Genomic DNA, 13,221 nt, shown 5'->3' with positions numbered 1-13,221 from the left:
TATTCATCACCAGAGGGGTCAGTGGATTGGAACGGGACTGACCACCTCCACCCTTTGTCTCAGTGCTGTGACCTAGGGTACCACTCCAGTCTGAGCCGGGCCCTGAGGACCTACCTATCAGCTGAACTGAGCCTTGAAGCCTCCAGGAGGGCGGGTCTAGAGGTGCTGGAAGGAGCCGTGGAGGGCCTGGACCCCGCCCGCGACAGGCAGCGTCTACTGGGCCTCTACCCCACTGCCTTCTGCCCCCCATCACGCTTCAGCTTCCAGGCCCACATGGGTGACGCAGTCAGTATGGCACACCTAGCAGACGTGTTAGCCAACACAGACAGATGTGTTTCAGACAGGGAATGTAAAGGAATTTTGCAGATTATTCGGGGAAGGTTTTACTACTCAAGAGTCAAAGATTTAGTCTCATTTTGTGGTTATTTTTTGAAATGGTGTGACAACGCACCAGTATGATTTGGAAATATCACTGCACTAACATTCCTAAAATATATATATATTTCAAAATAAAAGTCTCAAAAGATTCTAACGTAGACAACACTTCAAATTCAGGAGGAAAAAACAACTGCAAGTGAATTTGTTTGAGCCTTTTAGTTATAGCCCATGCGTGTTTTCTGTACATTTAAGATGAAAAAGAAATGTTACATTGTTCAGATTTTAGATTTAAGTGTCACTGCTAAGTTACAGTTTATCTAGTGTATCTAGTTTTCCACAGTTATTCATTGTATTTTGGGTCACAGAAATGCTCAGATTGGTAACACAAAGTAATATAATGGACGCTGGTCAGAATCCTGAAACATAAACTTGAAAACACAATTTCATTTCTGTACCGGTTCCAGGTGAACACACATTTGAATTTTTAGCCTCTCTGGATAGTGATTTACTGATTAACCTGTTGTTGCTCCACTTCCTGTCAGGTGACCCAGATTGCCTCCCAGCCACATGTCCAGGCTGAGCTCACCCTCCGCCTCACACAGCTCCAAACCCGCCTGGCGTCTCTCAAGATAGAGAATGAAGAGGTCAGACACACAAATGTCTCCAAATGTCCAAATTTTACTACATTTTCTTTGAAGCTGGACAAAGAGCAGATGGTTTGCAATGAAATCTGGTCTGTTTTACTGGTTTCTGCCTTTCTTATGATTTTTTTATTATTTTATTTCTGTATCTTTGTTTCTATTATTTGTTCTGTGTGAAGCTAGTAGCAGTGGCTCTGAGTGCTATCCAAATAACCTTTAAGCATGTTAGATTGCCAATTAGGATGAATAATGAACCAGCTAAATCTCTTTCCCATCTCTTTTGTTTCACTTCATTATTCAGTCTGACATACTGTTAATATTTGCTGATTTCTGTGTGTGGCAGAGGTATATTTGACTTTGCCACAACCAATCAGAAGCAAGGGACATGTTTGTCCTGCCTTTGCTTTTTTTTGCTTTTTTCAGACAACACAGAAGCTGTTTTAACCTTTGCAATCAGGACTTAATGTCACTTGCAACTGCTCTGTGAGTGTCATCTACTGTTGTGGCCATGTTCCTTCAGACACAGGAAGATGCTTCCTTTCTTAGTCCAGCCTACAAAGCTCTTACTAGCATGGCTGTTCCCCAATCAGGGAAACAGCTCCCAGTGAGCTCAATATTGGAACTATTTTATATCGGAAATGTGGGCAGCGATTGATATGAAAATCAACAGATTTATTTAGAATCATCCCCTGGAGACTATTAATTTGTGTACAAACTTTCCTGGCAATTTGTCCAAGAGCTGTTGAGATATTTCACTGTGACCCACACTTGGACATGGCTACAGTGGGCCAAAACCCTCACTGATTACAAATTAAAATGTTTTTTATTTGACAGATCCAAACCTTGCACAAAGTTATGCTAATTTATGCTGTTCTAATGGGGTGATAATGTAGCAGATGTAGCCACTAAAAATAAACTTGTGCCATCTGAAAGCCACTCGGTGCTGCAGTCTGTGGCGTCCTCACCGTTGTTGTGGAGCAGACTGGAGCGTTGTGTGCACAGAGGGCAGCTGTTAACTCACCCTGAAGGGCATAAAAATGCTGAAGGAGTCTGGATTAATGAGCTGCATCTGCACATCTCAGCAGCCTGCAAACACACACGTAGACACAAACACACCCTGATTATCATGTACAAATAAAAACACTTTCCCGCCCATAATCCCCGATGTAAATACAAACACACTTTGTGTGTGGAGTAGACATAAACAGGGAAGTGAACACACACACAGTTCATCAAAGGTTTTGGAAGATGAAACTCCAGCCTGAAACAAATATTAATTCATAACTCGTGATCCATGAAGCCATTGTGTGCAGTAATGACATTTATTGAGGTGTTCAGTGAAGTAAGTGCTCAAGGGAGCCCATAAAGTCGTTCTTCCACACAGGATCAGTACAAGTCCTGTGTTCAGTGTTGTTTTCAGGATGAAAAACAGTATTATGGATAACTTATATTACATATTACAGACATTAAAGGATGTTTGCATCACTGTGATGAAGGACCTTGATGCATATCTTTGTCCTTTTTGATCTAAAGTCAATTTTCTGACCCCCTCCCAGGTGAAGAAGACCTGGGGTGCGACTCTGACCACCCTGCAGGACATGACCGTGCTGGACGACTACGACGTCTCCCAGAGCTTCACCCACAGCCCGTCCTCCGAGTCGGTCAAGTCCAGCGTGTCGGACGGCTACTTAAACAAACCAAGTCTGGCCAAGAGACGGGCCAACCAGCAGGAGACGGAGCTCTTCTACTTCACTGTGAGAGAACAACACAGTTCATACTTATAGAGCAAACTAACAACAGGCTGGAACATGTGTCTTTCAATTGAAATATGAATCGTCATGAATACTATACTAATATATAATATAATTTAATTATATTATATATTATATAATTAAGAAACTATTATCTTGTCAGCAAATTCTCCCATTTTTGAAGCTGGCACCATGAAATGTTTTTACATGAAAAATAACTCAAACAATTATCAGAATAGTAATAGGCAGACACTACAGGGGAATATTTGTTAACATTTTAACAAATAGGTGTCACTGTGAAACTTACTCACTTGATGACTGATAATAAGACAATTATTTTTTGTATTACAAGCTTTTGGATTTTTTATGTGTAAATATGCAAATGAGGCATTATCTAATTAAATTTGCACTCATGGTTTCATTTTGTTCAAATATTAAAGCCAAAGGTTCATCCAGAGGCAATTTTGGATCTTTTTTTTCTCATTCCATGAATCAGAAAATACAGGGGTTTTTTTTGGCATGTTTTAAGGAGTAAAATGTTGAATGTGTGAATTAGGCCATGGATGATATATGAACAAATCCCTCTGTAAAAATCTTCAGAATATAGAGAGGAATAAAACAGAAAATGTTGGCGTATATGCGTATATAGTGGAGATTACTGGCTCAGAATGTGAGAAAAACACATTTTGAGGAAAAACGGTCTTTAAGGATACGAATTTAGGAGAAATTTACAGACGCAAATAGATAATGTGTTGTAAAATGAACACGTAATTGTGTATGTCAGACGTTTTCTTTCAGCATGTCTGAAAGAGGACATGCTATGGAAGCAAAATGGCCCAAAATCTTAAAAATGGCCAATACATGATTCACAGTAAAACAAAGTGGGGGCTCAATGTCATATTCATTCTAAATATGTGACGCCTGTATTTGCGTTTTATTTCTCACCCCTCAGAAATTCCGCGAGTATCTGGAAGGGAGTAATCTCATTTCCAAGCTCCAGGCCAAACATGACATACTGAAGAAAGCCTTAGCAGAGGGTAAGACGCTCGTAAACTCTTCCTTATATGTTGCCTTATGTCTTATATGTTATAACACAGACAGTGATCAGCAGCCCTGTTTGGTTTTTTTTATCTTACAGGATATAAAGCTGAACTGCTGACTACCAGGTATTATTTCATGCTGCAGTGCATATTTTCTCCTCACGTTAATTATAAGTGTTGACTTCCCTTCCCACCACTTCAGTTTGAGACACTCCTCTTTCTGTTTTTCCTCTTTCTGCTCGTTACAGTCGTGGGCGGAAGAACTCCCATAGCAAGCACCAGGTAGAGTTTCACTTCTGTCAGGCTTCAGGGTGTTTCTCTGTGTGTTTGTGGACAGCCAGGGCTGTCATGTCCACTGGGGACTGGGGGGTACATGTCCCTCACACTTTTACACTTCAGTTACACCAGAGCTACCGAAATTCAGATAGGAGAAAGCAGGCAGAGCAATAATCTTAACGAGCAACAGTAAGTGTGTGTGTAAATATATGCTACAGAGTGAACAGACAGGACTGATAGTGAACCGACTACTAACTAATTACTCAGGACTGTGCAAATACTGCAAACACCTCTGAATGTTTTTCAGGGAAAAAAACATTAATCTTGATTTTTTCCATTCAATCTTATTCAAAAATATGCTAAATATCATCATAAATTATGTATATGTGGAAGTAAAGGGTAGTTCTCTTTTTACTGAGGATCTTTCATATGGTATGATGTATCAACAGCAATAAAAAAAAATGCGATTTAGTAGAGTCAGTGTTCCAATAATGAAGCAGTTTCACGGCTCTTCTAATTTTTTTTATTAATTAGACTGCCATTAATTTGGAGAGCGTGATATGAAAATGTAATTTCATAATTACTCATTTCCTAGATTGATATAAATATGAAAATGACAGAAATTGCATGGACATAATTTTCACTTCTGAAACCAAACCTACACCCTTGACTAACTGAATATTGTGTATCTAGTTGTGAATTTTAGAATCAGATCCAGTATTTTCAGTATAAAAGAAGGCAGGGAGTCAGCAAAATGTAATCCTGATGCTAAAATCATGTCATGCTGGGAATGATTCCTGCAGCCATGTGTAAGAATGTAGTATTTTAAAGTATCTATTTCAAATAAAACCTGGTGTAGAACAGCTTAAAGGACATGTTTGGTGATATCTTATACTTTTCTTAATGTCAGCAAATTCCCTGAAAAGACCAACGGCAGCAATGAATGTAGCACCAACTGTGGAGAAATTGTCACTGGAAATAGTCCCTGACAAATGCAATGTTTCCTTTAGTTTAAATAATGTCTGCTGAAAGCTGCATTTTAACTCGTTACTGTGAAGAAAAATGTAGAAAAATCCCAGCCCACAAAAACCCTTGTTATTTAGAATCCCAACCAGGAGTCAATAAGAAATTCAGTCAATAAGCAGAATCACAATGACTAAGTGTAAACAACAGCCAAGAGTAACTGTTTCCTCGATGACTGTGTTCATAGGATTCAACCAAAGCCATACCTTTGCTTGTGGAGAGCTGCATCCGCTACATCAACCTGCACGGTGAGTTCCAGCATTTAGGTTCGATCGGCTGTTATTGATGAGGAATTTATGCTGCAGTGGTTCCAGCACCTACTCGACTACTATTTTCCAAATCAGTTGTATCTGCAGGTCTTGATAAGTCTTAAAAAGCAATGGATTTAGTTATAGTTATTTAGTTTTCTCAATTAAAAGGCCTTACAATGTATTCAAAAGTCATACATTTGATTTCCAAATATCTTGAATATTTTCTCCTGCTTGCTGTAAGCAGTGGTGATAGTGTCGTCCAGTCACTATGACTAACTGATAGTTCAGCAGCTCCACGCTAACGCTACAGACTGAAAGACAAACTCCCCTCTGCTCCCAACAGGTCTACAGCATCAAGGCATATTCCGAGTGTCAGGATCTCAGGTGGAGGTCAACGACATCAAGAACTCCTTCGAGAGAGGTGAGAAGGTCGCCTGACGGCCACACGATCGACAGCCTCTGGTGGGTAAGGACGTGGTTAAACGTTCAACTTGCTCTGTCTGCCGTCCAGGTAATGACCCGCTGATTGACGAGGAGAGCAACCATGACATCAACTCCGTTGCCGGAGTGTTGAAGCTCTACTTCAGGGGTTTGGAGAACCCGCTGTTTCCCAAGGACAGATTTAATGACCTCATATCCTGCGTCCGTGAGTACCGCATGATGTACATGTGCTGTAATGGGGGTGTGAAGTTTGGTGACAGTAGAAAAATCTAATTTTTAGGTTTTCTTTAATATTAAAGTGATCCAGTTGTAATTATCTGTACTTCCATAGACACACTGCAAACAGGAGCTGCTAATAGCTAATTCGGCATTTTAATGGTGTCACAAAGAAAGTTTAAGTTGTCTGACTGACAATTTTTACAGCAGAGAAATGTGACTTTATCACTTGCTGTGACATTGGAACATTTGTGCTGCTTCCATCAGCACACTAAAGGAACTAAACTGAACTAAAGGAAATGACTGAATCTCTGTCTGTCCTCAGCCCACACACTCACTTTCCCTCTCAGTTTCTTTGTCTTTGTTTCTCTTTAGTGTCTCTTTTTCTTTCTGAAACTCATCTCCTGCACAGCAGACATATGGAGCCGCCTGCTTCTCTCTCTGTGATGCCGGCTTGTGCTTCTCAGGATGTGCCGTTAAGACGCCTCGCGACTCATGATCGCTGCTCTGATGTGTGTTTCTTGCCGCAGGAATTGAGAACATGTACGAGAGAGCGCAGTGCATCCGTAAAATCCTGCTGGGTGTCCCGAGGGCGACACTTGTGGTGATGCGTTACCTGTTTGCTTTTCTCAACCAGTGAGTATCCACTTACACAAAAACAGGCCCTTACAGATAATGACAATCACCCATTTTTTCCCCATTTTTTCAAAGCTGCTCTCCTGAGGGTTTAAAGCTGAGGATAGGTGGGAGAGGCCATAAATGTCTCTTGTAATGAAGAGGGATAGAAGTGCACTTTTAAAGCATGTAGAAAACAGAGCACATTTCATATCTACAGCCTCTCAAATAAATATAGACTGAGAGAGGAGGGGTGCTAAGTGTGATGTGCAGGTGTGATCTACCAGCTGAATGTATTGGTGGCCTATGAAGTGTGTTCAGCTTCAGTGTTATTAAACCAGGAGCTTCACTGTCAAGCAGAGTGAAAATATTTCTATTTCCAGTGATTAAATTCCAGGTCCGGAGAAAGCTGGTGGCAACATCCCAAGAAACGATAATAGAGACAGAATGCGTATACAGCATTTTAACATCAGCGCAGTACATTTTTAATTGCCAAGCACAAATTAGACCATTACATAATGAGCTGTGAGGATGTAATTGGCAAGAAATCCACGGCATTGTTTTACAGCACAAAAGAGACAGACTGATTTGTTTCTACAGATCAAGAAGCTTCACATTTTCAGAGTTTCTTGTACAATAAAGCCAAAGCCCCACTCGCTTTTAAAGCTTCTGTTAGAAAACGTATGTTTCTTTCATCAGTCTTTTTCCAGAAAGCTTCTGCTGTGTCAGTATTCTGAGGTGAATGAATATCTCTGTACAGCACACAGTAAAATCTGAGCATCATTTGAGCCTGGATGCAACTAAGGCTGCAACTTCCAATTATTTTCATCATCGACGAATCAGTCGAATTCTAACTTTCGTACCATGTCTTGTTCTGTAGGCGCATTTTTGATGAATGATTGCGGTCTGTGTAAATACATCTTGTTCGTTTAGTGCTTTTAATGCAAAGCAGCAACATTAATAAAGGTTACAAGGCTGATGTCAGTGAAAATTAAAACCAGAGGCTCAGGATTATATACTGCATCATTTCCTGCGAATCCTGCGTGCTTGTTAAGACAATGAAAACTACTACGTTGACAGGTAATTACAGAATGTGCTGTAACTGTGTTGTTGTCGATCAGCCACTGCTTACATTCTATTAAAAGTTCACTTTATCTGCTAATAAAAATGATCGTGAAGTTTTCACTTATTGTAATAATGTAAAAGTAAATTTTAGCTTCTCATCTTTCTAACCAAATATTGTTTTAAATATTGACTTTGTCTTTAAAGGAGTCAGCAAACGGATGCTATTGTTGGTGATTTAGCCTTATTTCCTTAGAGTAAACACTGATGGTTTTAAAGGGGTATTAGGTTGTTCCTAAGTCAGCCAATTCGACATCGGTACTGTAAACACACCCAGGACCGTCCGTTCATAATGAGATCACTTGTTTCAACAACTGTAAATCATTCAGAAAAGTTCAACTTAAGCAGCGCTGTGAAAATACAGACACAGTTTTACAGGGGAAAGAGCAACTGAAGCTTTCTCGCAGCTTTCTCTCATCAAAGTCACAGTCATATACCATTTGGACATAAAAATGTTCATGAATGAAATGTAACATTATGGGTTTTTCTGATTGTGTAGTAAAATGCTGCCAAATGTTTCAGCGCTCTTGTACTGTTTCCGGTTCCCACAGCCTCTCCCAGTACAGCGATGAGAACATGATGGATGCTGGGAACCTGGCCATCGTATTTGGGCCCACCCTGCTGCCCACACCGGACACGCTGGACCAGGTGGCCTGTCAGGCACACGTGAATGAGGTCGTCAAAACGGTCATCCTGAACCACGACAACATCTTCCCAGACACCAAGGAGCTGCCGGGGCCGGTGTATGAGAAGTGTATGACTGGAGACCAGTACTGGTGAGACTCAGATCAGCGTGGAAAACCTCTTTTTTGTTATTTCAGACTTCCAGACTCTACAGAGGTGTGTGTGACACCTATCGGACACAAGTTTTTCCCCTCTCTCCTTTAGTCCGATGCTGCTGACATTGAGTGTTGTGTTTCTCTCCTACTTTGTTCTTCCCTGTTGCGTAAACGTCCTCAGACTCTGATTAGCAGCCTTGTCTCCATCTGTGCATGCGTCCTCCTCCCTTTGTTCCCATGCTGAATGGACAGCGCCTGACACCTCTCCCCTTCCTCCCGCAGCGAGAGTCCGTTCAGCGAGCCGGGAGCGTTGGAGGAGGCCGAGCCTGATGGCGGCACAGAGACCCAGACCAGCGACGAGGGTATGCTTGACCCCTGACTTTCACACAATCGCCCCCACACTCCCATCCCGCTGTCTCCTGGTGGAGAGAGGTTGCCACGGCAACAGCAGCCATGGAGACATCTCTCCCTCCCTTCCTTCTCCACACCCCACCCGCCTCTCCTCCTCCCTTTCTCTCTTTATCAGCATTAATAGAAAAGACTTATCCTCTTTTTTAAAAGCTCTTCTCTGATTGGCCGAGCTGCGGGAGGAACAAATCCACAGAGACGGCTGATTGACATGTTCAGAATCACCTCTATTTCCACGTCTAGATCTTATCTTCATCTCCCCCCCTCCTCCTCTTCTGTCCTCTCCCCGTCTCTCTGGCAGAGGGTGAGGCGGTGGAGGCGGTGGCGAGGTTCGACTACGTGGGCCGGTCCGGCCGCGAGCTCTCCTTCAAGAAGGGAGCGTCCCTGCTGCTATTCCAGCGAGCGTCACATGACTGGTGGGAGGGGCGGCACAACGGCAACCACGGCCTGGTGCCTCATCAGTACATCGTGGTGAAGGACAGGCGAGTGCACAGCATCTTCCTGTCAGGGTCCCTGTAGTGTTCGCTGGTTTCATTGTGCTCTTGGTAGATCTAAATATAAGTTTTGTCATATTCTACCATTTTTCTATTGTCCACAAAAACCAGCAATGACGTGAATTTACTAGCAAGTATTTTCTGTTTCAAAGCCTGATATATGTTACCTTCAATGTCCATACATATACAACAAATTAATCGCTACATTTTACACACACACACACTGTGCACATGTATACCTATGTATACATATTTGTAATGGTCTGTATCATATATATGATATTTAAGTTATTTTTATTCTACATATTTACATTTTGCCATTTCCTTTCTTACCTTCAGTTTTCCTAATCATAACCTTGAAACTGTACAATCTGCATTTCTTAAACTCAAACTTAAGCCTAGAATAATAAAATAATGTTAACACATGCATATGTCTTTAACACAGTGTGTATGTGTAAAATGTATATGCATTGTATTAAGTTGCTGGTCATGAAAACAGCCATACTTAAGCTCTAGTTAACATAAGTGGCCCATTTGATTCATTGACGAGCTGCAGTGATGGATCTGGGTGGATTTGTTGCTGACTGGATTGCACATCTTGTTGATGAGCAGACTTATTGGACTGAGGGAGTCAATAACCGCATGCTATTGATTGGTTAATTGATGATTGGTGTGTTGTGTTAGTTCAGCCCTCCCGTTCTCCGAGTGATTTGTCCTGATTGAGAGTCTCTGTGTCGTTAGGGGCGACGCCATGTCAGATACGCTCAGTCAGAAAGCGGACAGCGACGGAGGAAGCAGCAGCACGGATGACAAGCGGTCCAGAAGCGAACTGAGCTCCCCCACCGACATCAGACCGCCAGAGACCTATAACAGGTCTGTCATGTAAGACACCCTCCATTTTCACATGAGGAGAGAGGATTATTTTAGCCTCCATGAACGTTAAACCCATTTTCCAGCTTGTTCTCTCACCTCTAAAAATACCTGTGAATTTCATCATGCTGTCATCGCAGCTGTTTCTCATGTGACTCACTTCCTCGTGTGCAGACGCCAAACACCTTTCCCTTTTATTCACAGTCTTTCCTAACAATACGCGTCAGGCCAAATGTCTGAGATGGGAATCCAAGTATAAGATAAATGTGTGTTCAACAGTGGTGGAAGGACTCCAGTTCAAGTAAAATCATTCAAAGCCTGCTTCAGTAAAATGATAGTACTATTACAGAGTATTATTGACATAAAAACTTGCTTAAAATATTAAAACTAAAAGTCGAGGTGCTGCACAGGCGCCCCCTATTGGCCAGCGGGTAGAAACAGTGACTGAAGGGGGCGGGGCTTAGCAAAAGGCTAATTGTCGTATCTACAGAATATATACAATAAATAAGAATAAAATAGTAAAATATAAAATGCTGATTACTGCACAGATGAGTTATTGAATGCAGATTATTGCATGTTATTGTCATCAGGTTTATATACTGTGTCCATGTTGATGTTGATGTATATATTGTTGTGTGTATTTCTGTATGTTCGCTAACATGGGCCAACATTCACCGCAGCCTGAAGCATCCCTCACAGTCATTGCGCTCTTGTAAATATAAGCCAACAGTGTTTGTGTTGTTTCCTGTTGACAGTCACAGGAGGAAGCGGACCGATGGTTTATTCCGCCGCCCCCTCGGCCGCTCTAACGACAGCCACTGCCACGGGAACGGGGGGGTGATGGAGCGAAGTTCCCCACCGGTGACGGGTCACTTCAGTCCCAGGGAGCTGCTGCTGGGACGAGGTCAGGGCTTGACCCCGCCCCTAGACAGCCCGGAGCGCCGCCGGCGCTCTGCTGCCGCCGTGACCATGACGGTGAGTCGACATGATTCGCTGCGTAGGCCGGAGGACACGCCCATCCGGCGCTCGAGCAGCGGGCAGCATGGCTTCAACGACTCCCATCGCTCCAGAGCACTGGATCCTGATACGCTGGCACAGGTACACAAACACACTGATTCAGTTATTTAGTAAAGTAGTAATTAGAGGTGAATTAATCATTCATATTTAATGGATTCATATTGAATTTTGCAGAATCAACACCAAAGATTTTCCAAGGTGATGTCTTCAAAGCCAAACCCCCAAAATATTCAGTTTACAATGACATTTAAGAGCAAGGTGTTTACATACATAGTGGCGCATCCATATTTCCCTCAGGAGTCAGTAGAGACCCAAAAGAGAGTGAATATTGGACTTGCATTCATTCACAAACGTGACTTAAAATGAATGTTCATGTCGCTCTGTAGCTGCTCACAGCCTGTTTCCGCGGCTCCCAAGTGCCCACAACAATCAGTTATTGCAACTTTAAAGTTGAGTTTTTCCAGTGCGGCTGCATTAACATTTCCCCTGTTGTTCTCTTCATGGACTCCCTTCACTCTACTCCTCCTTTTGAATCCTCCTGCAGGACATCGAGGAGACGGTGACTGTGGCTCTGGGGGAGCTGAGGCAGCTGGAGCGGCAGGGCTGCCGGCCGGCTCCCGACGTGGTGCTGGACACTCTGGAGCAGGTGAAGAACGGCCCCATCACCACCTGCTCCTCCGAGTCTCCCAGCCCCCACAGCACCCCCAGCACCCCGGGCACACCGGGAACCCCCGGCACCCCGGGGACCCCCGGCACCCCTGGCACCCCGAGCCCCCTCAGTCCTCTGAGCCCCATCAGCCCGCTCCCTGGACCTCCGCCGGGACCTCCCAGACCTGCCAACCCTTCCCCTGACACCCTGGGCTCCTTCAAGCCTGTGGCAGCTGCCCGCGTCGGGGCTCCACTGCGGCCCCCCGCCCTCAGGCCAAAACCTATGGTCCCACCTAAGAGCAGCACTCCGCCTCTGCCCCCACCACTGGACAAATCCTGCACCATGTGAGCCAAACAGGCCAATTAAAGGCCAAATCAGGCCGACCCGGGCCAAAAATGGGCCAGAAGAGGAGATCAGGGTACTGCTTAGTGTTTATAATCAACATGAGGGTAGAAACGGTAGGAGAGACAAAAAGGTTTAAATGTAGTAATAAACTATAATATATGACATGACCTATGATATGATATGCCATGATATTTATGTGTTGTCAGGTTGGTGTGTACTCTCTTGGTGTGTAGGAGTTTACTTTCTCCATGTATTGAAGCATTTATCAAAGGTTAGCTAAAAGAACTGCTGATAAAGAGACATAGGAACGAGCGAAGGCAGAGCGTCCTGTCCTGTATATGACCTGATAGTCGGAGAGATGTGGGGACTGTAGAGTAAAATGTAGTTTCAGTGACGTGAATGTTGGCTGTACTGTCATGAAGATAGGCCTACGCTAGCTGAGGCGCCTATCACCAAAAGGTCGCAGTTTTCTTAAAAAAAAAACGATCATGATCGGCTGCTGTATCTGTAACGAGAGACTCGTGCGTTTAAGAAGGAAGAGGACACGGCAGAGTGAAGGCAACAAAGGTTCAACAACGTCTGTGTGACTTATAATTTATTTTTTTATTTTTCACTCGGTTCAGCTGCTAAGCTCACTTACACCTCAAACCACGAAACGCCTCTTGAGGTCGTCAGTGACACCAAACTCACATTATTTAACCAACGTCCAGCTATTTAATGAATGTTTCTAGTATTTAACGACTGTTCAGCCATCTATTGAATGTTCAGTGAGCCGCTGTGGCGACTCACTAAACTTTTTAACAGCCTTCTTATGTTTTCGGAGGGGAAACCAGCGCCCGGAGCGGAGCTTCAAACAGGGTGTGATGGTTGAGTGGTGGAGGGAGCCAGCTTGGACAGAACTTTTT

General features: G+C 43.3%; 1 protein-coding gene across 1 annotated transcript in view; it reads left to right on the top strand.

Annotated features, from left to right (window-relative positions):
* The window catches only part of LOC139221613 (SLIT-ROBO Rho GTPase-activating protein 1-like), a 29,338-nt gene extending 16,990 nt beyond the window's left edge, over nt 1–12,348 (top strand). The window contains exons 8-23 of the mRNA XM_070853531.1: nt 64–285; nt 921–1,022; nt 2,576–2,773; nt 3,723–3,807; nt 3,909–3,936; nt 4,059–4,092; nt 5,297–5,357; nt 5,704–5,781; nt 5,872–6,006; nt 6,548–6,653; nt 8,306–8,530; nt 8,816–8,895; nt 9,243–9,444; nt 10,177–10,308; nt 11,061–11,403; nt 11,867–12,348. Coding sequence (XP_070709632.1) covers nt 64–285; nt 921–1,022; nt 2,576–2,773; nt 3,723–3,807; nt 3,909–3,936; nt 4,059–4,092; nt 5,297–5,357; nt 5,704–5,781; nt 5,872–6,006; nt 6,548–6,653; nt 8,306–8,530; nt 8,816–8,895; nt 9,243–9,444; nt 10,177–10,308; nt 11,061–11,403; nt 11,867–12,319 — 2,484 coding nt within the window. The 3' untranslated portion in view covers nt 12,320–12,348. The remainder of the gene's footprint in view (nt 1–63; nt 286–920; nt 1,023–2,575; nt 2,774–3,722; nt 3,808–3,908; nt 3,937–4,058; nt 4,093–5,296; nt 5,358–5,703; nt 5,782–5,871; nt 6,007–6,547; nt 6,654–8,305; nt 8,531–8,815; nt 8,896–9,242; nt 9,445–10,176; nt 10,309–11,060; nt 11,404–11,866) is intronic.
* Nucleotides 12,349–13,221: the final 873 nt, after the last annotated feature.

Source organism: Pempheris klunzingeri, chromosome 22 (genome assembly GCF_042242105.1).
Source record: "Pempheris klunzingeri isolate RE-2024b chromosome 22, fPemKlu1.hap1, whole genome shotgun sequence".
NCBI classification, from domain to species: Eukaryota; Metazoa; Chordata; class Actinopteri; order Acropomatiformes; family Pempheridae; genus Pempheris; species Pempheris klunzingeri.
This window is presented reverse-complemented; position numbering and strand designations above follow the sequence as displayed.